Raw genomic sequence first — 25,413 nt, forward strand, 5'->3', positions numbered from 1 at the left:
TCAATATTTGAAGAAAAATTTTTAATGTGTTAATTATGTACAACTTTCAGGTATCTAAAGTGTAAATATAACAAAATAGTATGTATGTCTGTCTGTTTGTCCGTCCACTTCAATTTTGAAATAGTAAGAGCAATTTGTTTGTATCAGCAAATACAAACCTACATTAAACTGAATCTTACATGATCCATAGATTTCAACTGCCTTATTTCTGTATAATTGACCTACTGCTAAATGATACCGATATTTCATCATTGTATGGACGGGTGTATTTATCGCAACGGCAGAATGAAATAATTGCTAAATTAAATTCAAAATTTAAAAGCATTTTATCAATTATTGTTCGAATTGATAACTGTAGTCTCACCCCCTCCCCCCACCCCTTTAAGCTTGATAGTTGTTTCAGAAGGGGTCCTCAACATAACAATGTAAAAAATAATAATTTACACAGATAAATATTAATTTATACAGTATAACAATATTTATATTTATAATTTAAGATGTATTCAAATTCTTTACAAATATATTTACAATATACAATTAATGTTAATAAAATAAGTATTTAAAAACTATTCATTTACAGAATTTGCAAAGTACTTAAACCATAGGCCTATCATAGCTATATATCGTCCGCTTGGTCTCTCACTATGAAGTTGTTGAATTGAAATTTATACTGGAAAGGATTTGATTGAAGAGGGATGGAGGTTGGTGAGTATAGAGAGATACTGGCCTCCAGGGGTTATGAGGTATCAAATTGATCGGAATTCTACTGAAAAGGTTTTAAAACTAAATTTGATAAGAAATAATGTTAACCTGTTTTCTTTAATAATGTTGATATATTAAAGCTGAGAGTATTCTACTAAGAAGATCTCACTTGTTTAATTTTTAAAGATGGCATATTAAAAAGTATGGTTTATTGCGGTATGTAATAATCTATCTGTATCAAAGTGGTTTACAACATAACTCAGATTTCTTCAGGTATTCATATGGCCTGGTGTGCAGTGAAACAGGCTATACTATTTGTGGTACTAAGATAGAATTCCATCATTGAAAAAATGTCTATTTTGATGCATCACAATATATCCTCTTGATAATTTTTTTTCAAAACATAGAGCCCAAATAAATGAACCAACAGTAACCAATACTATTTCCAATGCTTATATGCCAATACTACAACTACAATACAACAAATTATCAAGCCACAGTTCTCTGAAAGAAAAAGGGAAAAAAAATAATTGATTTAAACACCTTTAATTTTTGTGTGAGCTTTCAAGATTTTACAGTTTTATTATTATTTTTTTTGCGTTTATTAAATTTGAAAATCAAAATCTACAATTACAACTTTTATATTTGTTGGAACTTAATTATTTTGTTTATAGCTATAAAAGTGAAAAAAATACATTTCTTTGATTTGCCTCATTTCAATTTTTTAAGACTCATGACTTGATTTGATTTTATTCGGTTTCAACATAAGACTAAGGAAATTACCTTTGACAAATGTCTGTATGCTTTCTTTCAGGCTAGAAATAAAAATGTATATGTACACATTAGTAAACCTATAATAAAGATAACAGACTCGTAAGTAAGTATGGTTCTAGCAACCCCTCCACACTCCCTATAATAAGGATAACAGACTCGTCAGCAGGAGGGTTTTATGGTTCTAGCAACCCCTCCCCACTCCCTATAATAAGGATAACAGACTCATAAGCAGGAGGGTTTTATGGTCTAGCAACCCCTCCCCACTCCCTATAATAAGGATAACAGACTCGTCAGCAGGAGGGTTTTATGGTTCTAGCAACCCCTCCACACTCCCTATAATAAGGATAACAGACTCGTCAGCAGGAGGGTTTTATGGTTCTAGCAACCCCTCCCCACTCCCTATAATAAGGATAACAGACTCATAAGCAGGAGGGTTTTATGGTCTAGCAACCCCTCCCCACTCCCTATAATAAGAATAACAGACTCGTAAGCAGGAGGGTTTTATGGTCTAGCAACCCATCCCCACTCCCTATAATAAGGATAACAGACTCGTCAGCAGGAGGGTTTTATGGTCTAGCAACCCCTCCCCACTCCCTATAATAAGGATAACAGACTCGTAAGCAGGAGGGTTTTATGGTCTAGCAACCCCTCCCCACTCCCTATAATAAGGATAACAGACTCGTCAGCAGGAGGGTTTTTATGGTTCTAGCAACCCCTCCCCACTCCCTATAATAAGGATAACAGACTCGTCAGCAGGAGGGTTTTATGGTTCTAGCAACCCATCCCCACTCCCTATAATAAGGATAACAGACTCGTCAGCAGGAGGGTTTTATGGTTCTAGCAACCCCTCCCCACTCTCTATAATAAGGATAACAGACTCATAAGCAGGAGGGTTTTATGGTCTAGCAACCCCTCCCCACTCCCTATAATAAGGATAACAGACTCATAAGCAGGAGGGTTTTATGGTCTAGCAACCCATCCCCACTCCCTATAATAAGGATAACAGACTCATAAGCAGGAGGGTTTTATGGTCTAGCAACCCCTCCACACTCCCTATAATAAGGATAACAGACTCATAAGCAGGAGGGTTTTATGGTTCTAGCAACCCCTCCCCACTCCCTATAATAAGGATAACAGACTCATAAGCAGGAGGGTTTTTATGGTTCTAGCAACCCCTCCCCACTCCCTATAATAAGGATAACAGACTCATAAGCAGGAGGGTTTTATGGTTCTAGCAACCCATCCCCACTCCCTATAATAAGGATAACAGACTCGTAAGCAGGAGGGTTTTATGGTTCTAGCAACCCCTCCCCACTCCCTATAATAAGGATAACAGACTCGTAAGCAGGAGGGTTTTATGGTTCTAGCAACCCCTCCACACTCCCTATAATAAGGATAACAGACTCATAAGCAGGAGGGTTTTTATGGTTCTAGCAACCCCTCCCCACTCCCTATAATAAGGATAACAGACTCGTCAGCAGGAGGGTTTTTATGGTCTAGCAACCCCTCCACACTCCCTATAATAAGGATAACAGACTCATAAGCAGGAGGGTTTTATGGTTCTAGCAACCCCTCCCCACTCCCTATAATAAGGATAACAGACTCGTAAGCAGGAGGGTTTTATGGTTCTAGCAACCCCTCCCCACTCCCTATAATAAGGATAACAGACTCATAAGCAGGAGGGTTTTATGGTCTAGCAACCCATCCCCACTCCCTATAATAAGGATAACAGACTCATAAGAAGGAGGGTTTTATGGTTCTAGCAACCCATCCCCACTCCCTATAATAAGGATAACAGACTCGTCAGCAGGAGGGTTTTATGGTCTAGCAACCCATCCCCACTCCCTATAATAAGGATAACAGACTCGTCAGCAGGAGGGTTTTATGGTCTAGCAACCCATCCCCACTCCCTATAATAAGGATAACAGACTCGTCAGCAGGAGGGTTTTATGGTCTAGCAACCCCTCCCCACTCCCTATAATAAGAATAACAGACTCGTAAGCAGGAGGGTTTTATGGTCTAGCAACCCCTCCCCACTCCCTATAATAAGGATAACAGACTCATAAGCAGGAGGGTTTTATGGTCTAGCAACCCATCCCCACTCCCTATAATAAGGATAACAGACTCATAAGAAGGAGGGTTTTATGGTTCTAGCAACCCATCCCCACTCCCTATAATAAGGATAACAGACTCGTCAGCAGGAGGGTTTTATGGTCTAGCAACCCATCCCCACTCCCTATAATAAGGATAACAGACTCGTCAGCAGGAGGGTTTTATGGTCTAGCAACCCCTCCCCACTCCCTATAATAAGGATAACAGACTCGTCAGCAGGAGGGTTTTATGGTCTAGCAACCCCTCCACACTCCCTATAATAAGGATAACAGACTCATAAGCAGGAGGGTTTTTATGGTTCTAGCAACCCCTCCCCACTCCCTATAATAAGAATAACAGACTCGTCAGCAGGAGGGTTTTATGGTCTAGCAACCCCTCCACACTCCCTATAATAAGGATAACAGACTCGTCAGCAGGAGGGTTTTATGGTTCTAGCAACCCATCCCCACTCCCTATAATAAGGATAACAGACTCGTCAGCAGGAGGGTTTTATGGTTCTAGCAACCCATCCCCACTCTCTATAATAAGGATAACAGACTCATCAGCAGGAGGGTTTTATGGTTCTAGCAACCCCTCCCCACTCTCTATAATAAGGATAACAGACTCGTCAGCAGGAGGGTTTTATGGTTCTAGCAACCCATCCCCACTCCCTATAATAAGGATAACAGACTCGTCAGCAGGAGGGTTTTATGGTTCTAGCAACCCATCCCCACTCCCTATAATAAGGATAACAGACTCGTCAGCAGGAGGGTTTTATGGTCTAGCAACCCCTCCCCACTCCCTATAATAAGGATAACAGACTCGTCAGCAGGAGGGTTTTATGGTCTAGCAACCCCTCCACACTCCCTATAATAAGGATAACAGACTCGTAAGCAGGAGGGTTTTATGGTCTAGCAACCCCTCCCCACTCCCTATAATAAGGATAACAGACTCGTCAGCAGGAGGGTTTTATGGTCTAGCAACCCCTCCCCACTCCCTATAATAAGGATAACAGACTCGTCAGCAGGAGGGTTTTATGGTCTAGCAACCCCTCCACACTCCCTATAATAAGGATAACAGACTCGTCAGCAGGAGGGTTTTATGGTCTAGCAACCCCTCCCCACTCCCTATAATAAGAATAACAGACTCGTAAGCAGGAGGGTTTTATGGTCTAGCAACCCATCCCCACTCCCTATAATAAGGATAACAGACTCGTCAGCAGGAGGGTTTTATGGTTCTAGCAACCCATCCCCACTCCCTATAATAAGGATAACAGACTCGTCAGCAGGAGGGTTTTATGGTTCTAGCAACCCATCCCCACTCCCTATAATAAGGATAACAGACTCATAAGCAGGAGGGTTTTATGGTCTAGCAACCCCTCCACACTCCCTATAATAAGGATAACAGACTCGTCAGCAGGAGGGTTTTATGGTCTAGCAACCCCTCCCCACTCCCTATAATAAGGATAACAGACTCGTAAGCAGGAGGGTTTTATGGTTCTAGCAACCCCTCCACACTCCCTATAATAAGGATAACAGACTCGTAAGCAGGAGGGTTTTATGGTCTAGCAACCCATCCCCACTCCCTATAATAAGGATAACAGACTCGTCAGCAGGAGGGTTTTATGGTTCTAGCAACCCCTCCACACTCCCTATAATAAGTGGAGTTGTGGCTTGGTGGTTATGATGCTTGGCTGCCACTCCAAGGGTCCTGGGTTCAAGTCCCGTCACATGTCAGGATTTTTTCTAAGGACCAAATTACAACTCCACTCCCAAAGACTTGTAATAAGACTTTGTTTATGTAGAGCATCTTGTGTATATGTTTGTATTGTGAACCTCTGAGGGTCCCTAATGATCAGCAATTGCTGGATGGATCACCCTCATTAAATATGGTAAAAAAAAAAAAAAAAAAAAAAAAATAAGGATAACAGACTCGTCAGCAGGAGGGTTTTATGGTTCTAGCAACCCCTCCCCACTCCCTATAATAAGGATAACAGACTCATAAGCAGGAGGGTTTTTATGGTTCTAGCAACCCCTCCACACTCCCTATAATAAGGATAACAGACTCATAAGCAGGAGGGTTTTTATGGTTCTAGCAACCCCTCCCCACTCCCTATAATAAGGATAACAGACTCATAAGCAGGAGGGTTTTATGGTTCTAGCAACCCATCCCCACTCCCTATAATAAGGATAACAGACTCATAAGCAGGAGGGTTTTTATGGTTCTAGCAACCCCTCCACACTCCCTATAATAAGGATAACAGACTCGTCAGCAGGAGGGTTTTATGGTCTAGCAACCCATCCCCACTCCCTTTTTTACAGTATTATTATCAAAATCAGGAAATGCAAGGAGCAATTGGTACCATAATGACAATGTGAAAAGAATCCCCTTCAATAAGGTGATTAATAAATTATGACTTAAATATCATACATTTGTATGTTTTTTGAGCTTTTTTTTTTTATATTTTATTGCAGAAAGCAACACATATACATCAAAGTTCAGTTATCTTTGTAATACGGGAGAATATAAAATCAGGAGCATAAGGAGACAAGTATAAATATAGGAGTCTGTCGGCCAAAACGGAAGTGTGACATATATCTTACTGAAATTAAAAATATTGGTAGGACAAAAGGTCCGTCATCCTCCGTTAAGCTTATGCAGAATGTAATTCTATATAAAACCAGGATTGTTTCATTATTATTATAACTTGGTTGTTGAGTTTAAAAGTTTTTTTGATGTTTGTTATTCTTGATTTTGTGTATAATTGTTTCAACACTATTTCTATGGTTGAACTTTATGGTTGTATTAACAGGTTATGTTATTAGTATACAACTGAACTGATAGACACACAAGTGATAGTAATAATATCCCTTCCAGACTATCATCTCAGGGCATACAATTAACTAGCAGGGTGTTGGTCTAACTCTATGGTATTGGAGAGTATAAATAAACAGTATAGATACTGTGATACACTCATTATACAGTACTACTTACCTGTCATTTTCTGGCGACTGCAGATCTGAAATGAGTATCAGTATTAAGAATTAAATATCACAAGCATTTGATTATTCATTACTCAACACAATCAACCACAAAACCATAAATTTACTGTGAACCTCATTTGTTTAAATTGATTTATGGTTTATTAATATATTACAAAAAAATAGCATTAGGTTATTACAATAAAAAACCAAAATATTTATATAAGAAAAAAATAAACATTAGTTGGCAAGTAAAGTAAAGGCCTGCCACCTGAGCCCTGTACCATGAACCTATACAATGTAACACACCCTAATTTGATTATTAATTAATATCAATTTGTTATTATTTTGCAATGTATTTGTATGTTGCATGCTAATTTGCGACTTTATAAATAACAAAGCAAATTTCAAATTTTGTCTCTACCAACGGCCAATTTTCCCAGATATAGGGGGCAGCAAATACTTAGTAAGTTGAGCCCAGAAGCCTATTTTCAAAGATGTTGACAGCTTCACAGAGAGCTTTGACCAATCATAATTAATCTGTTGTTGAATTTATAGATTAAGATTAACAATATGTTCTTTGATGTTCTATTTACAATGGATAGAGAACTATCTCTTATTTTTAAGTTTGTTGATAATACATTGCTGACCATTAAATGAATATGTTTTGTTTGTGTGATCAAAGTACGGTGGCCTGTAAGTGTCACAGCAACTTATATATAAATATCATGACAGTATTTATGCAGATATTGTTTAGTGTCATCTTTTATTCTTGACTAATAATAAAAGACATGTTGTTTTAAAGATTAGTCAAATAAGTTATTTACCTTATCAATCGTTTAAATGTATTAATTTAGCATATTTTTCGATTTCTGTTTAAAGACGTTCTTTTTTGAATAAATGTTTAGCTGAAATCAATACTATAACATCACATTTTAAGTTATTTTAACCATATAATAACACAACTAATATGAGACTCACCACTCTCTGGTTCAGGTTCAATTTCCTGTTCCACTACTTGTGTTTGAAATTCATCACTAAGAGTATCTGATGAATCCGATTGCTTTGTCACTTCTGGTCAATAAAAACATCCAGAAAAGACAGTTATTGTTAGTATACAGTGAACAGCATATTAAATGTCAGCTTAAGACATAGGATATTTTGATTGAGTTTTATATGTTTAAATAAATGTCTATTCATCATTTTCTATTGTTCAACTTTGTAACTGACTTGACTTGTGTGGTGATGAAATAAAATAAAAAGTAAATTGATTTATGATCCTTAACTCACCACTCTCTGCGTCATGTTTTCTTTCCTGTTCCTCAATCATCCCTTTCTTCATTTGTGTTTGAAATTCCTCATTAACAGTACTCTGTGAATCTGATGTTAATTGATTTGTTACTTCTGTTTAACAAAAATACAGAAAAGTTTGTTGTTTTTGTTGACATGTTACTGATAGGTTAGTGGTGGTTATGTTTCCATTTTCAACAGGTTAACGTAATTAATTCTGGCTCAATTCAATGTTGTTAGTAATTGTAATAGATACATGGAAGGAAACAATTTACGTCTATTGATAACACAAGTTCGTGTTTATGGATATAAATTGCGGTGTACCACAGGGTTCAATTCTGGGGCCTCTACTTTTTATTTTGTACATTAACGATGTATTTAATTGCTCAAACTCGTTATCTTTTGTTTTATTTGCTGACGACACAAACATATCTGCATCTCACGAAAACTTGGATACGCTCATAGAACTAGTTAATGGTGAACTAAAAAATGTTTCGGATTGGTTCATGTGCAATAAACTATCAATCAACGTTAAAAAAACTAATTACATAATTTTCCGCAATCAGCGAAATCCAAGTAATTTAGAGAATGTAAATATTTATGTCAACAATAAAAGAATAGATAGAGTTAAATCGACTAAATTCCTTGGAGTACATATTGATGAATTTCTCACATATAAGAACCACATCAATGTTACACAGCTAGGAAAATATCTCGATATGTAGGCATACTATATAAAGTAAGACATTTTTTACCAACCTATGCTCTCTGGACAATATACAAATCACTCATTGAACCAGTATTAAATTATTGCAACATAATATGGTGTAGCACATTTCCAAGTTATCTAGATGAGTTATTTAAACTCCAGAAAAGGGCATTACGAGCTATAACATGGTCAAAGTTTAATGATTCAATGACTGAATGTTTCTATAAATTTAAACTTCTTAAAATTGCGGATATCAATAAGTACCAAATTGGGCTTTTCATGTATAATGTTACTACTAATCAGGACGTGCGTTTTTCATCGCTCTTTATTAAAAATGGTTCTTACCATAATTATAATACAAGATCTAAAGACAAAATGAGACTCAGAAAACGTAATCGTACTTCTACTAGTTTTACTGTGTCATGTGTGGGACCCAAATTGTGGAATGACTTGAATTACGAACTACAAAGTACCAAATCAATATATATATTTAAATCATTGTTTAAAGAACATTTAATATCATTTTACAAATAATTTTAAAAATAATACTTGTTGCAGGATTTAGCTTTTTATTATTTATGTTTTAGTTTTTTAGGCTAGTTAGGGATGTAGGGGGACACAACTATTCAAGCTCTTTTGAGTTTTTATGTTTCCTTTTCATCTTTTTTATGTTCTCATATATTGTTGTTGTATATTTTCATGATTGAGGATGAATAAAGAATATTTGAAAAAAAAAAAAACCAAAAAAATCATGGCCAAAAATGAATCATACTGTACCTTGCTCATTTTCTTGTGTAGTGGTCTCTGTATCATCTTGCTCATCTGCGAAGATGGAATATTTTTTTGGAATATTAGTAAAAAAATGTCATGTCAGTATGTGTTGTATTGTATGTAGAACTATAATATGAATCTAATTGTTTTGTTACTTCTGTTCAACAAAAATACAGAAAAGACAGTTATTTGATTTGATGTTACTTTCGTTCTATAGATCCGTTATATGTAGTGTTTGGACGTATTGCCTCTCCTGTTGGGCTGGTAATGTTACCGGAGGGAATAAAGGACGCCTTGAAACTTTCATCCGTCGGGCTGGTAAAATGATTGGTCTGGAACTGCCTTCCTTTACCGATGTGCACCTAGAACACCTCCAGAAAGATTTCGAACGCATTGAGTTGGATGCCTCTCATCCTCTCCACAAAGTGATAATAGACCAACTTAATCCAAGTGGTAGATTGAGGCTCCTCGGTGTGAAAACAAATCGATTTGCTAAATCCTTTATTCCCTCCGGTATCATCCAGTACAACAGGAAGTCAAGAAGATAATTTTATATTGTAATTTTTTAGATGTTTTTATATGAATGGTTTTATGCTATATTTGTTTTTATAGTGTTTTCTTTGTTAATATGACGAGCAATGAATTTCCTTTTTGAGGATCAATAAAAGTTATCTTATCTTATCTTATCTTATTTATAGATTGCACATTTAAATGACAAAGCTTTTGATTTTTTGAGTTATACATGTTGTTCATTTTGGAGAGTCACATAACTATACATTTTCAGTTTGAATAACTCAAAATGTGCTACAGTTATTATTATAATATGTCTATTAAGTTTTATTTTAAAATGTAACCACTAATAGATACTTAACCTCTGGAATCAACCAATGGATCCTACCTTGATGACTGCCTTGGATGTCAGACTGTGGTAATGCAGACGTCACTGAACCATCTTGCACATCTGTGAAAAAGTATTTTTTTTTTAGAATCTTGTGAAATAATAGAATTATGCATGATTTTATCCAAGTATGTATTAAATCAATTATTTCTTATTTTACTGCCATTGTCATTAGTGTCATACACAAGTTAATTATATATGTTGTAAAGCAAGCAGATTGCTTGGTTTCATTTCAAAATGTAGTAAAAATATGTCCTGGTTAGCTATGTTGAACTTATACAAAGCTCTATTACTTCGTTCAATTTTCAATGTGGGCACGATTTGAGTAATCACATATTAATAGAATAGAAAGTATACAAAGAAAGCAACAAGGATAATAATGTTTAGAAAGGAAGGTTCTTGGGACACATCTTATTTTCATAGGTTGAAAGTGCTTGAACTATTATCTATTGATGACTTGTTTAAATTACATAGACTTTCATTAGGATTTAAGTTGTTGAAATGTTACTGTCCCCATTCTTTCAATGAGTATATTAAAACTAGTGAAAGATGTCCGGGTAGGCTTTTACGTTGGAATTCGAAAGGCAATACTTTTCATAATTCTGTATTTGTTTCTTTTCCTAGACTATGGGAGCAAATACCAAATGACATAAAAGATTCACAAACAATTTCAATATTTAAGGCTGCTCTAACAAAACACTATATTTCATGTTATGTATAGTTTATTTGTATTTTTCTTGTATATGGTTTTATCGTAACTGTTTGTATTGTATGGAGCGAGTGCAGAATCTGTTTGGGCTTTTGCCTATTCTCATTTCTGGTCATTTTTTTACATTGATGACCGAATAAATATTATTATTATTAGTATTATTTTAATAAGATGGGAATTTAAATTGTGGCAGATGGAAACAAATTATTAATTATTTAAAATACACAAACGTGTACATTTATTTCATTGAAATTGTTTTTGTTGATTTAACCCTTTCAATGTGCAGCAATTTGCAAAAAAATACTAAATGACATAATTTTGTAATTATTTTAAAAGGTTGGTCTATGGTTGGAAGTAAAATAAAAGCTAATTTGCATATTAATGACATCATTACAACTATTTTGGATTTCCTGTTTTTTTATCAATTTATGATAAAAACTATTTTTTCTATAATTTTTATGGAATATGGTTTTCCCACTGGATATTGATGAAGATATGTGTAACGAATAAAAATATCAAACAAATTTGAATTATTTTTATCATTTTATAAAAAATTAGGCATAAAATTGTTGGTCAAAATAATAGAAAAATTAAATTTTTTGTTACAGAAAAACTTACGACTAATTCAGAATTCTTTTTGCAGAATGAACATGATATTGTTCTATTGGGGTGGGTAAATTGGTAACTGGAGAATGTTTATGTGTCATTGTAGTTAATAATATAACTTTCCTTGGTTAAAATAATTTGAATTACAAGGTTATAATAATAATAACATGTGATAGAGGGCGCAAGTTGAAATAGAAATTTCAAGACGATATTAACAACTATAGAGGGTGCATGTTGTGCTAAAAATTAGTTTTAATGAATTGCAAATACTGTATTCAAGTTTATCAAAAAACTATAGAGGGTGCTATATTATAGGCAAATACAAATAAATAATAATTTTTCTCATACCCGGTAATACCGAGTATACCACAATTCAACGACATTTGTTTATACTTAGTAATACCGGGTACACGCAGTGAAAGAGTTAAGCCAAAAAAAACAGATAGTTTAATAATAATAATGCTTGGTTTTTTAACAGGGGTGAACAGTTCAATTTTGGTTTGACAAAATGTAAATTAGTATTTATACACTTGACTGTATCATCAATGGATCATACCTTGTTTACTGGCTTGTGTAGTAGTCGCTGTATCGTCTTGCTCATCTGTAAAGAGATACGATTTTTTTTAAATATTTTAATAATTTCATGTCAGTATGTGTGGTATCATCTATCATTAAATCAACTTGGTGACATTAAAGACACCTTCCCTACATTTTTTAGATCTAATTTAAGATCTCAAACTATATTTAATGTTAATACTATATGGTCCTATTGCGATAACTTTTTTCGTCTTTAAATGATTAAAAATGTGAAAAATAAGCCGATTCTAATAATTATAGCGGCCCGCTATAAATCGCAAAATGCATTGCGCGCGGATTGATTTTTTGTTTTTCATATGTAATTCACCCACTTTTCGATCGATCGTGAGGCCAAAACAAATGGAAGACTCCTAACTTTTCAGCGAAAATACCGGGTTTCCCCCAATTTGTATCAACAGAGTCTGGCAAAAACAGAAAGATAATTAATGCAGCAACTATACAACGTCAGGCTAGGCCTATAGCTAGCATACGATGTTTGTATGGTACCGATGTTTACCAGCTAGGCCTACAAAACTAAGCCTAGCTAAGCTAGGCCTAAAGACCGTCCACGAGAGGTCATCGCCGCGAGCTACTTAGGTAGTGCATTGTTTCTCACTTTTTATCATAATTTACCATAAAACGTACATTTACGACAAGGAATGACCTGGTTTAATGTTTTTAAAGTAATATGTATGTATTATTTTTACAAAACGTCACAAATTGTAGGGAAGGTGTCTTTAATAATACTATTAGCTATTTTGTCTGTTGTTTATTTTTTTAAAATAAATTAGCATTAAAAATGAATTTATCTGCCGGTGACAATAACGCTAGTTGGTCATACCCAGTACCGTTTTGATTTTACGATCATTCGGGAAACCACCTCACGACAACAAAATGTAGATTAAAATTAGTATTTATACACTTGACTGTATCATCAATGGATCATACCTTGTTCACTTGCTTGTGTAGTAGTCGCTGTATCAACTTGCTCATCTGTGAAGAGATAAGATTTTTTTTAATATTGTAAAATAATTTCATGTCAGTGTGTGTGGTATCATCTGTCATTAAATCAACTTGGTGACATTAATAATACAAGAAGCTATTTTGTCTGTTTTTTAAAATAAATTAGCATTAAAAATGAATTTCTCTGCAATAGTTTTGAAGTTTTCATTCAAGGCAGCCACATACTAAAACATAAATGGTCTGATCTGATGTGAGAAAATGTACTGTACTTTTAGTATTTTCTTATCAATACAGTATGTCAGTGTACAATAAAGGCCACCAGCAAAATCTTTTCATAAAAACTAATATTTTTATTAACAACACCTACTCTATAGACAATTATTTAATACAAAAAATATTGTACATACCAAGTATCTTCTTAGGAATTGGTCCAAGAATGTTAGCAAACTCCTTTCTTTGTGATTCATCTACTAATTTGTTTTTGCTCTCTAACTCAAATGTAACATCCCAAATGGTTGATAATTCCAATTGATAAAAAGCATTAATCTTATTGATTTCATTTGGGTTAAACTCTCTCAATGCCTTGCACAATCTTTTCCTATATGGGGACAACTTATGTCTATCAGTATTTTTAACATTGTTGTCTCTCATATACTGTGCTACAACATTTCTAGCTTCCTGAATTTCTGATAATTCTGCAATATTTAGCAAAAGACCAACATCAGTTGGTTTGATATATCCTTTCTCAGAGAGTTCATTGAAGTAATCATTTGCTATGCAATCTCTATTGCCAAGGACCTGTAATGCAATGTGCTCAGAGAGACAACATCTCAAAAAATAATATCTTTTCTGATACTTCATAAATACTTCACTGAGATCATAATTTAACTTGTTGAACTTGTCTTCCAATGGATTTCTTGTTTCTGCAACAAACAATTATACTATTATTGAGTAACTATAACCATTAACTAAAAATATTTCTATGTAACTGTGACAAGAAAAGTAAACATTTTAATGTTATTATATAGAATATATTATATATATCGTGAGGTGGTTTCCCGATTAATCGTACGATCAAAACGGTACTGGGTATGATCAACTAGCGTTCGTGTTCTCACCTAATCATCCATTCATAGAAGTACTGATGAAGATATCAATCTGTGGCGACAATAGAATGGACCCGAGACCTGGCTATCTTCGACTTTTAAATAAAAGAAAGTTTTGAAAATTTTGTTTGTCTGTACAAGAAGACACACCTGCACCAGAATACACACCTGTACTGGAAGGAACACCTGTACCTGAAGACACACCTGTACCTGAAGACACACCTGAACCAGAAGACACACCTGTACCTGAAGACACACCTGAACCAGAAGACACACCTGTACTGGGAGGAACACCTGTACCAGCATGGGATGAACAAATTAGCTAAAAATTACAGTAAATATATTTGCTATAATGTATCATGGTCTAAAAAGTTTCATTGGTCGGAATATACCCTGTAAAGTTGATAAAATCTGGCTAATAGTGCCAGACAAAATGGTGCTTAAGGGCGCTCTTTATTGTATAATTTTCCATAGAAATGGTGGTGAATTAAATTCTACAAATTGTAGTCTGTTTTTTTGTTTGTTCATGCACTACCAGAAGACACACCTGTACCAGAAGACACATCTGTACCTGAAGACACACCTGCACCAGAAGACACACCTGCACCAGCTGACAAACCTGTACCAGATGACAAACCTGTACCAGAAGACACACCTGTACCAGAAGACACACCTGCACCAGAAGACACTCTTGTACCAGAAGACACACCTGCACCAGAAGACACACCTGCACCAGAAGACACACCTGCACCAGAAGACACACCTGTACTGGAAAGAATACCTGCACCAGAAGACACACCTGCACTGGAAAGAACACCTGTACCAGAAGACACGTCTGCACCAGAAGACATGTGTGTACCAGCATCAGAAGACACACTAGTACCAGCACCACAAGACCCAGCTGTACCAGTACCAAAAGGAATACCTGTACCAGAAGATATTATTAAGACTTATTTAGAATACATATTTGAGGGCAAAACAAAGTCTCTAGGGACATTTTAGTCACATTGTGTATGCAAACATTGAGAAATTGGGTGGAAGATCAAATGTTGTACTTCCGGTCATTTTTTCGTAAAATGTTTCATTAGAGTAAATATAAATATATACATTCTGAATAAATCAGTGAAAAAATCAACTCTCTCTAATCATTAGTTTTTGAGATATGGTAACCCTGTAGATTCACCCTAATTTGCATACTGTATTTAAGCTAATTTGCAGATCATCGGGATGAGTGACAGAGGTGTGATGCTCAAATTTTGATCTCCTCATAACTGTGTTTCCCACTATCTATCAGAAATATTTGCATAATTTTATAAAAAAAATGTTCTATTATAATATACCTGAGTTGATCCTTGTCATTTGATTTGAGGATTGTGGGTCACATGATATTAAAACAACATTTTATTGAACCCTATGACACGAAGAGTGAATTTTTAGACCAAAACAATTGGTAAGTATACCATGGACAGGTCCATGAGAATACTGCAAAAGTGTTTCATAGTTTAAGTGAAAAATAAACATTGCTGGAAAAAAAGCTGTTTTCTCCTTATTTTAATTATAATTATAGAGTTTAATTTTAAAAATTATAAATTAAACCATTTCAAGATCTATATCTACTTAACCACCAAACTTATATCAGTTATTTAGTACATAATACTGAGAATTAAATTAACCTTCTAACTTTTCAGCACCAACAGTCATCTTATTTTCCTTTAAATGTTCGATAAATGACAGTAACCTATCTTCCCTTAGGATGCCCCTTTCTTCAAGATCTAGTATCACAGTCCACTGGTTGTCACATTGTCTCCTAGAAACATCGTTTAGATGGATGAGCATTCTTACATTGTCTTGGGAAAGCCTTTTGCCGAAATCTATCAGTTTCTGTCGATACGTTGTAAAAGATGTAACATGATGGTCAGATTCATCAAACTTGTTCTTCAGATATTTGTTAGCCTCAAGAACACCTATGGTACTGGTGACATTGATGATATCGATAAGAACTTTAAAGTTGGTAGTGGTAAGATGGCCAGTGTGTTTCAATAAATTAAACAACTCCATGGTGGTGTTAGGCTTCTGTAGAGCATTGTAAGGTGTTATCAGATCTTTGCACAACACCTTCAGCATATCAAGTGAATCATGCTCATCATACCAATTCGATACTTGTACCAACATTATCTGATTTTTTTTCTCAGCTGATTCTGTACAAAAACAATACTTAAGATAAAAATAGTATATTTTATAAATTGGTATATACAACAAACGAATAAGTAACAATCTATATAGATATTTTACTTAATAGAAATATCATTACCTCCAAATATCCTCAATGACACTGGCTTTGGCGCTGACACTGACTCTAAATTACAAGGCAATAATGCGAATAATGTGGAATGGTAAAGACTATTTGACAAAAAATGACATGGCCAGCCTACAGTATATCAATACACTGGTGTCTAACATTAGACCAGTGAAGGTTTCATAGTACAAATTAAGATGATTGCAAATTTTGTAAGATGAAGTTATCTTTGTTGATGACAAAAATTGAGAATTCATTAGGATGAAGTAAATGATGACAACATTAAATAATAACCAAACCAACTTACCCGTTAGAAAGAAGTGCTTTATATGAGCAGTATTCATAGCCTTTCTTCTTTCACATGGAACAGAATCATTTTTCAAACACTTGTCAAGATCAATTAAGTGATGTTCATCTGGTTTACAAGCAGTACATAATACACGCAGATTGTAGCCAATGCCCTCGTATATACTACAAACAGTTTTTAGTTGCTCTTTCAAGTAGTTTAGTACCTAAAACATGGGAATGACATGTTATTTATAGATTTATAGAACATGATAAATTTGTTTAAAAGTGATAATCTCATATTAATTACCTCTATGCAGACACTTGGTTCTGGTTCATCTATTTCAGTCCAGCGTGATATTTCAGTCCAGCGTGATATTTCAAGCTGTTAAGAAAAACATTCACACAGTATATTACGACATTTATCTATGACTTTTGATAATTAATACAGATAGATAAATACATAATAACAAATAAACATTGAAATGGAACATAAATATAAAAGAAATGTGTTGCATTAAAGATATACTGCATTGTCCCCCTGAAAAAATAATTTCAAAAATTGTTATTTTTAAAAAATGTTATTATTTAATGTCACATAATAGTTATTCACATTGACCCAAATTTGGATCAAAACAATTTTGCTAAATGTTTAATTTGTCTTGAAAAAGTGAAATCATTACTGTTGTTTGTTGTTTTTTTTACGGAAGTTAATAACTTTATTAAAACTGCAATATGGGCTATTTAACGTCAATGAAAGTGTGGTATGAAAGAAAAAAGTGCGTAATACATAGACATAGAACAGAATGCATATATATATATATACTATATTCTACGTTAATTGGTTTTATGTTTTCTCTTTAAATACAAATTTTTATTAAATCTTAAAAGTAGAATATAATTAATAGAAAAAATAGTAATGAATTTCAAACCTTTAAAGCATATGGTTTTTCTTTTTCATGGTTAATTCTGACAGAACCTAAACTGATAGTGTGACCACTCAATTTAAAGTCACTACGATTCCGGAACACTTCTGAATCATCATTACCCTTTTGTGTCATCAATTCAAGAAATGCAACAACCAATGTGTGGTACACAGCATCAGGAAGAAAGTCCGTCGGGGTCAGATAAATTGATACTGTTTGTTTGTCATCTGCTGTTACTTTCAGAATGTCTTTTTTGTCAACTTTCATTCGACAAGGAACCAAGAATACCCGGTTACCATCTTCAATTCCCTGTTAATATAAACATCACAATTACACATAAATTGGTACCAGTGATTAGTAAGAGCTTAATCAAAGAAATGAATAAAAGTGTATTTGCCAACCTTTGTCTTCTCAAAGAGCAAACGAAAAACTTTCATCAATTCTACAAAGATTTCAAAAAGATCTTCATCTTCGTTTCTCCACAAATAACGTAGTAACTTCTCTTCAAGAACTCCTTCATTGCTAAGCTTTTCCCATAGCATCTGTAATTGCTTCCGATCTTTTGCTTTCTTCTGTGTACAAAAAAAAATAATTCTAAATGTAATAGACCTACTGATATACAAGTCTAGTTATATATAATATGCATTCACTAACCACTGCAATCGTTGGTGTAACTACTGTGATGACTTTTGTCAAAATTTCAATCATCCAGTGAAGATTTGTTATCACAATGTTTCTTAATTTCTCATTAGTGCCGGTGTACATGATAATTCCAGTGTCATTCAGATAATATATGGCAGTGGTGAGTACATCTTGAAGAATTCCACATTGAGTTGCAATCTCAGAAACCTAATGCAGAATTGACATTTTAATATAATTATTACACTAAATTCATTTGACAAATAAATAAGTAAACAGGACAGTACTATTGGAAGGTGCTATACAGACTGATGTTCACGGCCGCATTACTATAATTACTGATTAATGTTTGATTACAATTATTCACCTCTGAAGTAAATATTCTGAGTACACACACAACATATTGAATGATAGAATTCTATAACTATACATTAAAAACAAAATTAATTCAAACCCTTACCTCTGTCAAGGTAATGTACAATCTTGTTTTTCCAATCATTTGCAACTTTTCCTGCAAATTAACCCACTTTACAGGAACTTCCTGTACCATTGCTTTCATGTATCTACCAACGTTTCGCTTAAGTTTTTCAATACCTTCATGTGACTTTACAGTGTTATCCACCATGTACATTTCACGATCTACATGCTTGGCATACGGCATTCCTTTCATTGCATCAAACATCTGCATGAACATCTCCTCAGCCTTTAATTAGTAAAATTGTATTCTTATATTAACAATACACAAAAAGGTTTCTTCTTTTATTTCATGTGATGCTTATCCGTTCTGATGTACCATTCAGAAATAAGCAATGTGCATAAATGTGTAGAGTCAAATGATATTTAAGTTATAAATGTATATAGCTATTACCTTTATCTGTTTTTCTGATTCTGTCCCTGACAATTTATCCATATGGGTAGCAACCAAACAGATAGGAGGCGATTCTATGCTCTTGCTATCAATGAAAATAGGGTTTCCTGAACCATGTTGTGACACAGTATGTTCATAAATAGACCTTATCCAGAACAAATTCATGTCCAAATTAGTCATTCCTAAGGATTCCTAAAATCAAAATGTAATTGTAATTAGAAAATAAACAATTCTCTGTTGATAAATTTTACAAAATAATCTGAAATACTTGGTGAACTTACAATTGATGAATTTCGTGGAATAGCTAGTTCGTTCAAGTTATCCGTCACATTAAACGTAACACAGTATGATACTTTGTTTGTCAGGAAGAACTGAAAGATATAAATACAACGTAAAGGTTAATAGATAGAATAATATAATTGTTGGAAACCTTACTTTTACAACAGTGGCACACTGCACTGATAAAGGTGCGTCCAAACAATAACTTAAAATGAAACAAAATAAAAAACTTGTAAAGTTAACATTTTATAACTTTGTCAACATATGGGCAATCAGGTGAAGTTGTGCTTTCCGATTTTTGAATGACGTCCGAATTGTGCAACATGACTTACGCGCATTTTATGAATTTCGCGTATTTAACATAACTCGAAAACCATATAACAATTTAAATTGAAAGTTAGCAAAAGTTTAATTTATATCGTGCGCTAACTTTTTGTGCACTAAAAATGGCATGTTATACACGAAGTTAAAATTTCTTTAAACTTTCTACGCGTTTCATGTCATTTTGAGCATGTTAAAAATTCCCACGCGCGCGGTGCGCACATGGCGTTGATTTATGTTTTTCCAGCCTTTTCTAGTAATTTTACCAACTTTAAAGCAATTTCGACTTAAAATTACGTCATACGGGCACGTCGAATTGGATAATTTACGTGCATTTTTTATGAAAAAGTTCAAAAATTCCTCAAAATTTGTCAAAATTATACCTTTTTTTAAACAGTCGTAGTTTCTAAACTAAACGGTGAAAGTTATTTGTATTACATATTCTGGAAGTTCATGAGTTGTAGATATCGGATCATGCATTAATATGGCTAACCGGACATTGTGACGTCATCGTATGGCCACGCGAATATAAAATATAGGATTTTTGTATCTTTCATCATAGCTCATCACATTTAATAGAGCGCATCTCCAATTATCTGTTTTCCATTTTCACCCCTGATTTTTATATTATCTAGGTCAATCAACTATCTTTCACATGAGTTAAAAATATTTTAATTTTTATGACGTCATCATGTCTAAAAATGAAAATAACATGGGTCACTTATTTTCATCTTTACAGTAAATTTCAATCTGTTATAGCTCGTCAGAATAAAACGTGATAATCATGATTAAAACGTTTTCTGGAAGCTATTGGATTGTAGATACGAATTCATGTAAACATTTTGCCAATCGGATGTTGTGACGTCATCATATGGCCAGTTGAATAAAAAAAGTCATAATTTCATATTTTGCGTAATAGTTCATTTAAAATCTATATTTTACGTATTCAAATTTCTTCTACACGTTAATATGTGGTTGCTGAGATAATGTCCTTCCGAAATTGCTATCTTAGTGTTTCATTTTGATACCGTCGCCATGTTAAAAATAAGAATAAACGGGAGGTCCCGTAATTTAACCTATTCTACACTGTATGTAACATGTATACAGATTATACCGTTTGCACTGTATATACTATATGACACAAAATTGACAGAATTCAGCACTAACAGCATATGATATTCTTCAGTTCAGGTCATAATGCCATAATCTTTTTCCGTGTGCAAAATTCCAACGTATGACGTGCGCGTGGCGTTTGTCGTGCGGATAACTAACTCATCAAAGTGACGAGTTCAAATCTAGTTTTAAGTTGAAATGATGTCAATCTCTTTTTAAAAATGACTAGGAAAGGCTGGTAAATCACAATTCAAGAGAAAGAAACATGATTTTCATGCTCCGTGCGCACCGTACGCATAACATTTTTCGCGCACAGGGTAATTTTTGACAAGCTAAAAATGTCATGATCAGCGTAGAAAGTTGATTAGAAATTAATTATGCGCATTTGGAAATTTTAAATGCACATGCACACGTAACTTCTTTTCGCCATTTTTAATCCATAGAAAGTTTGCCCTTGATATAATTTAAATTTTCACCAAGCGTCAATACAAAATGATTTTTGGTTTATAATCTATGATCAATCATTGAAATTCATAAAATCGCGTGTAACTTACACTGCGCGACTGTACCATCATATAATAATAATAATATACCATAATTTCTTGCACATCTACAGGAAAATCAATGACAAAGTTATGCAACCTTATGTTGACCATAATTAGAGATACGCTGCAAACAAAATTCCGGTAAAGAAGAATAACATAGGAAAAAAAAACCAAAAAAAACATTGTGACAATAACAAGGGGTTATCCGCCAAGTGCGGATAACCAATAATAAAGAAATATAGGTTTTTCAAATTTTGGCTACCAAAAAAGTTCAGAATAGACTAAAAGTCTTAACTTGAAAGAATGTAAAATTAAGGACACCTAGAATATTATTTAAATTCAATAGTTAGTTACTTTAGTAAATTTTAAAAGGTTAATATCAATTAATACTGTTGGATATAGACAATAACTAAAATACAAAACTGTGAAAAAAATGGTATGGCACAAACAGAGGATATATATGTTTTATTTATTGTCAGTATTATGTTGGTTATTATTGCCCAACATCTTCTATTGTAATTTTTATTATGATGGTACAGATACAATTACTTGTATCTAAATCCAGATAAGAAGTAAAAGAATCACATGTTGATTTCACTATCAAGAAAAGATTCGAGCATAATTAAGAAAAACATACCCTGTGTGTTATATAGTAGTCTAGTTGACCAGCAAAGTCCCGTATACTAGTTATGTCACTCACATCTACCTTTCTTGTTGCCATTGTTAAACTTTTCCTTGCAATATTCACAACTTTAGCCCAGGTTTTATCATTGCCTTTTAAACACAATAAAAAAAAAGCACTATGGTAATATTGCTTGATATACCTAAATCTGCAGATATAAAAAATAACTAGATTTAATTCGTCACTATGACGAATTATAGGTTATATGCATTGATTTAAATAAAGATAATTGATTGATTTAAGATATATTGATTGATTTTCTCAGAATCTTTAGTTATTATAGATAGGATCTTGCTAACGCAAATACAATAGCCGGTATCATAATCCGATCAAAGATCCTTCCGCGTATATAATGTCATAAACCACATTTGTGTTTTTATCTATAGATTTCATTATAAATCATGTGTATAATCTATACACTAAGAAATACAATTGAACAAACAATACGGATAATAAAAAAAAATCTTATTTCGTTTCGTTTCCCAAGGTGAGACTCGAACTCGGTACCTTGAATGATATAGACACGAGCAAAGACCACCGAGCCATACACAACTGACTAAAAGTTATGGAAAGATTCCTCCGTGTATTTACTATGCAGTAACCACTTTGGTGCAGATAGATTATTACATACCGCAATGAATAATAATGTTTTACTATGATGACATCTTTAAAAATTTTAAAAAATGATGCACTGTCAAACTATATACTTTTAACTTTAATATATGAACTTCTTAAGGAAGAAAGTTAATGTTAAGTTTGTTATTTCGGCCTAAGAAAATGTTATAATTTGTTTGATTGTCGAAATTAATTTTTTTTAATTTAATATGCCATTAATGATGACTTAATCAACGTTTGTTCTCTTAATTTCATAATAAATCATACATACGATACATACACTTCAAGAAAATGAAATAAAAAATAGGTGTTCCCGAGCATTTTAACGATATATAATAATTTTAAAATTTAGCATATTTTCACCATTTTGTTAACTTACACGTGCGTAGCCGGTCACTTTTGACGTGCTCGTATAACGCTGTTTCGCGTTGAAAAGTGAATAAAATATGATGATATTATTAAAGAAAGGTTATACAACAGTAATCGGACAAAAACAGTGCGCATTAACATTTGACGCGCAGTGCGCATGCAAAGATCTGCGCACTCATGGCAATTTTTTAAACGCTTAAAATTGCCTGAAACGTACTCTAATTTCATCGAAAATAAATTCTGACAATTTTGAACATTTTAAGTGCGCGTACGCATGCGTTATATGCGCTACGCACGTAATTGTATTGCCATATGATGAAATATGACCTGAAATTTATGAGTACCAAATTTTGTTTAAAAGTGATTCATGCTTGTGAAGATATGATTACAAACGTGATTTTGTTAAATCGTGCGTAGACCGCGTAATGTTTGATTGCGCACCGTGAAAACATCGATTCATGGCCATAAGGAATATACTCTGAAAAATTGACTTAGCTAGATGAAACTGATATCAAGATAATTCACAGACAAAATAGTGCTAAGGAAAGAATAAATAAATAAATAAAGATCCTGACAGAATCAAGAGGTTATATGCATATTATGCATATAACCTAATAACATTTTAATATTTTAGTATGTGCCTACCTTCATCTAATTTCTTTTCTAACGCATGTGCACGAATTTGCTTGGATAGTTCAGCACCTTTACAAAGAAAGAAAGAAAAATGAATGTATTATTTATAGATCAACAATATTAAGTGATAAGTGTGATATTTATTATTAAGAATAATAATAAACTTTTACAAAGCACTATTTACTGATGTCTCACAGCGCTAAAAGACCAACTAGAAATATTAAAAAAGGTGATATTTTAGAAGTGACTTGAATTGCTTACACTGACGGTTAAGTGGAAGCTGGTTCCAAACTAGTGGCTCAAAATACCCTTAAGGTGTGTTTTTTCAAGAGGGTTTGATTTCTTTGCTAGATGTGTAAAGAATTACGATAGTCCAGTCGTGGCAAGACAAGACAACGTACAGCATTTTCACTAGTGGGTATATCAATATACTCAATATACCTACGAATTTGGTATAAATGTTGAAGGTATTGAAAATAAGAGGTTAATGTTTAGTAAACCCAATTATGACTATAATTGTGTTATGAAATCATATTTAAAGGAAGACATAAATTTGTTATTTTAAGGTTCAGGGCCTGACTAGCAGATTTATGTGTATAGTCTACAGTACATATTTTTAACTACAGTACTTAATAGCATTGTCCAAAATGTCATTAAACTGCTGTTATACAATGTACAGTAAGATTAATAATGGAACTTAAAAAATAGGTTTAAATTTATAGCAACATTTTGAATGTAAAATGTTTACTTTATCAAATGATTAATGTGTTATATACAGAAGTTAATCAATATTTTCCAATAGCATTTCTTTGACTCTTACCATCTACATCTTTCACCCTTTTCCATTTGCTCTTATTAGTTGCCTGAATCACTGTAGTTGTAACGATACCATCAGTAGATGGTTCTCTGGAATTGAATCTATTATAACAATGTATTAGTAAAGTTGAACAATATTTATAAGTTGTATTATAGTTAATATATAAGTTTGACAATAATTATAAAAAGCAAAATCTCAAGATTGAAACTCCATATATTTATACATCTTTGATTACAAAAATTAAATTTTAAAAATCTGAAATCAAAATTAACCTAATATTTTTGTTATATTTCAGTGTCTAATATATAAAGTAGCGTAGTCTGAGATGATTGGTCATCACAAGATAGACTGGTAGTATGTGAACTAAGCCAAACTAGGCTTTAGTTTACAATAGGACAAAGCAAGTAAACAATAGCCAAAGTTTGGGGATTGGTATAAACACATGTTTTTTGAGGTTTTTTTAGTTTAAAAAAACTTTAGAGTTACTACATATACACATATCAATTTTACTTGTTACCTTTCTCCAAGCATAGCCTTTACACAACTAGTCTTGCCTGCACCTTCTTTTCCAAGGAACATACACCTTGAATTTACAACTGCAATGTCACCATTTTCTAGCTCATATTTATATATCTTAATTGCATCCTTACCTCTGGCATATATTCCGGCAGGAACTAACAATTCTAATATATAAAATTATAAAGTAGAAATAAATATAAATCTTTCATAACAGTTCTAAGGGTCATGTCAAACCAGTGTTGCCAATTCTAAGACAGTGGCTGTGTGTGAACAAGTACATCAGGGTAACCCCTACTTATCCTTCTAGGTGTACTAGGTTCTTCAAAGTGA

The 25,413-nt window shown here is 33.5% G+C and overlaps 1 protein-coding gene across 1 annotated transcript in view; it reads right to left on the minus strand.

Moving 5' to 3' along the window:
- Positions 1-25,413, minus strand: part of LOC144837847 (uncharacterized) — a 336,690-nt gene that overhangs the window by 175,747 nt on the left and 135,530 nt on the right. Inside the window, exons 15-32 of the mRNA XM_078693127.1 lie at positions 19,191-19,335; positions 18,783-19,025; positions 18,338-18,532; positions 18,085-18,255; positions 17,690-17,992; positions 17,068-17,142; positions 16,780-16,984; positions 16,488-16,532; positions 15,850-16,374; positions 14,814-15,101; positions 14,345-14,380; positions 13,478-13,993; positions 13,056-13,100; positions 12,088-12,132; positions 10,217-10,279; positions 9,325-9,369; positions 7,839-7,952; positions 7,530-7,622 (exon numbers count right to left, since the gene is read on the minus strand). Of these exons, the coding sequence (XP_078549253.1) occupies positions 7,530-7,622; positions 7,839-7,952; positions 9,325-9,369; positions 10,217-10,279; positions 12,088-12,132; positions 13,056-13,100; positions 13,478-13,993; positions 14,345-14,380; positions 14,814-15,101; positions 15,850-16,374; positions 16,488-16,532; positions 16,780-16,984; positions 17,068-17,142; positions 17,690-17,992; positions 18,085-18,255; positions 18,338-18,532; positions 18,783-19,025; positions 19,191-19,335 (3,152 nt within the window). The remainder of the gene's footprint in view (positions 1-7,529; positions 7,623-7,838; positions 7,953-9,324; positions 9,370-10,216; positions 10,280-12,087; positions 12,133-13,055; positions 13,101-13,477; positions 13,994-14,344; positions 14,381-14,813; positions 15,102-15,849; positions 16,375-16,487; positions 16,533-16,779; positions 16,985-17,067; positions 17,143-17,689; positions 17,993-18,084; positions 18,256-18,337; positions 18,533-18,782; positions 19,026-19,190; positions 19,336-25,413) is intronic.

The sequence above is a fragment of the Antedon bifida genome, chromosome 3 (assembly GCF_963402885.1).
Source record: "Antedon bifida chromosome 3, ecAntBifi1.1, whole genome shotgun sequence".
Lineage (NCBI taxonomy): Eukaryota > Metazoa > Echinodermata > Crinoidea > Comatulida > Antedonidae > Antedon > Antedon bifida.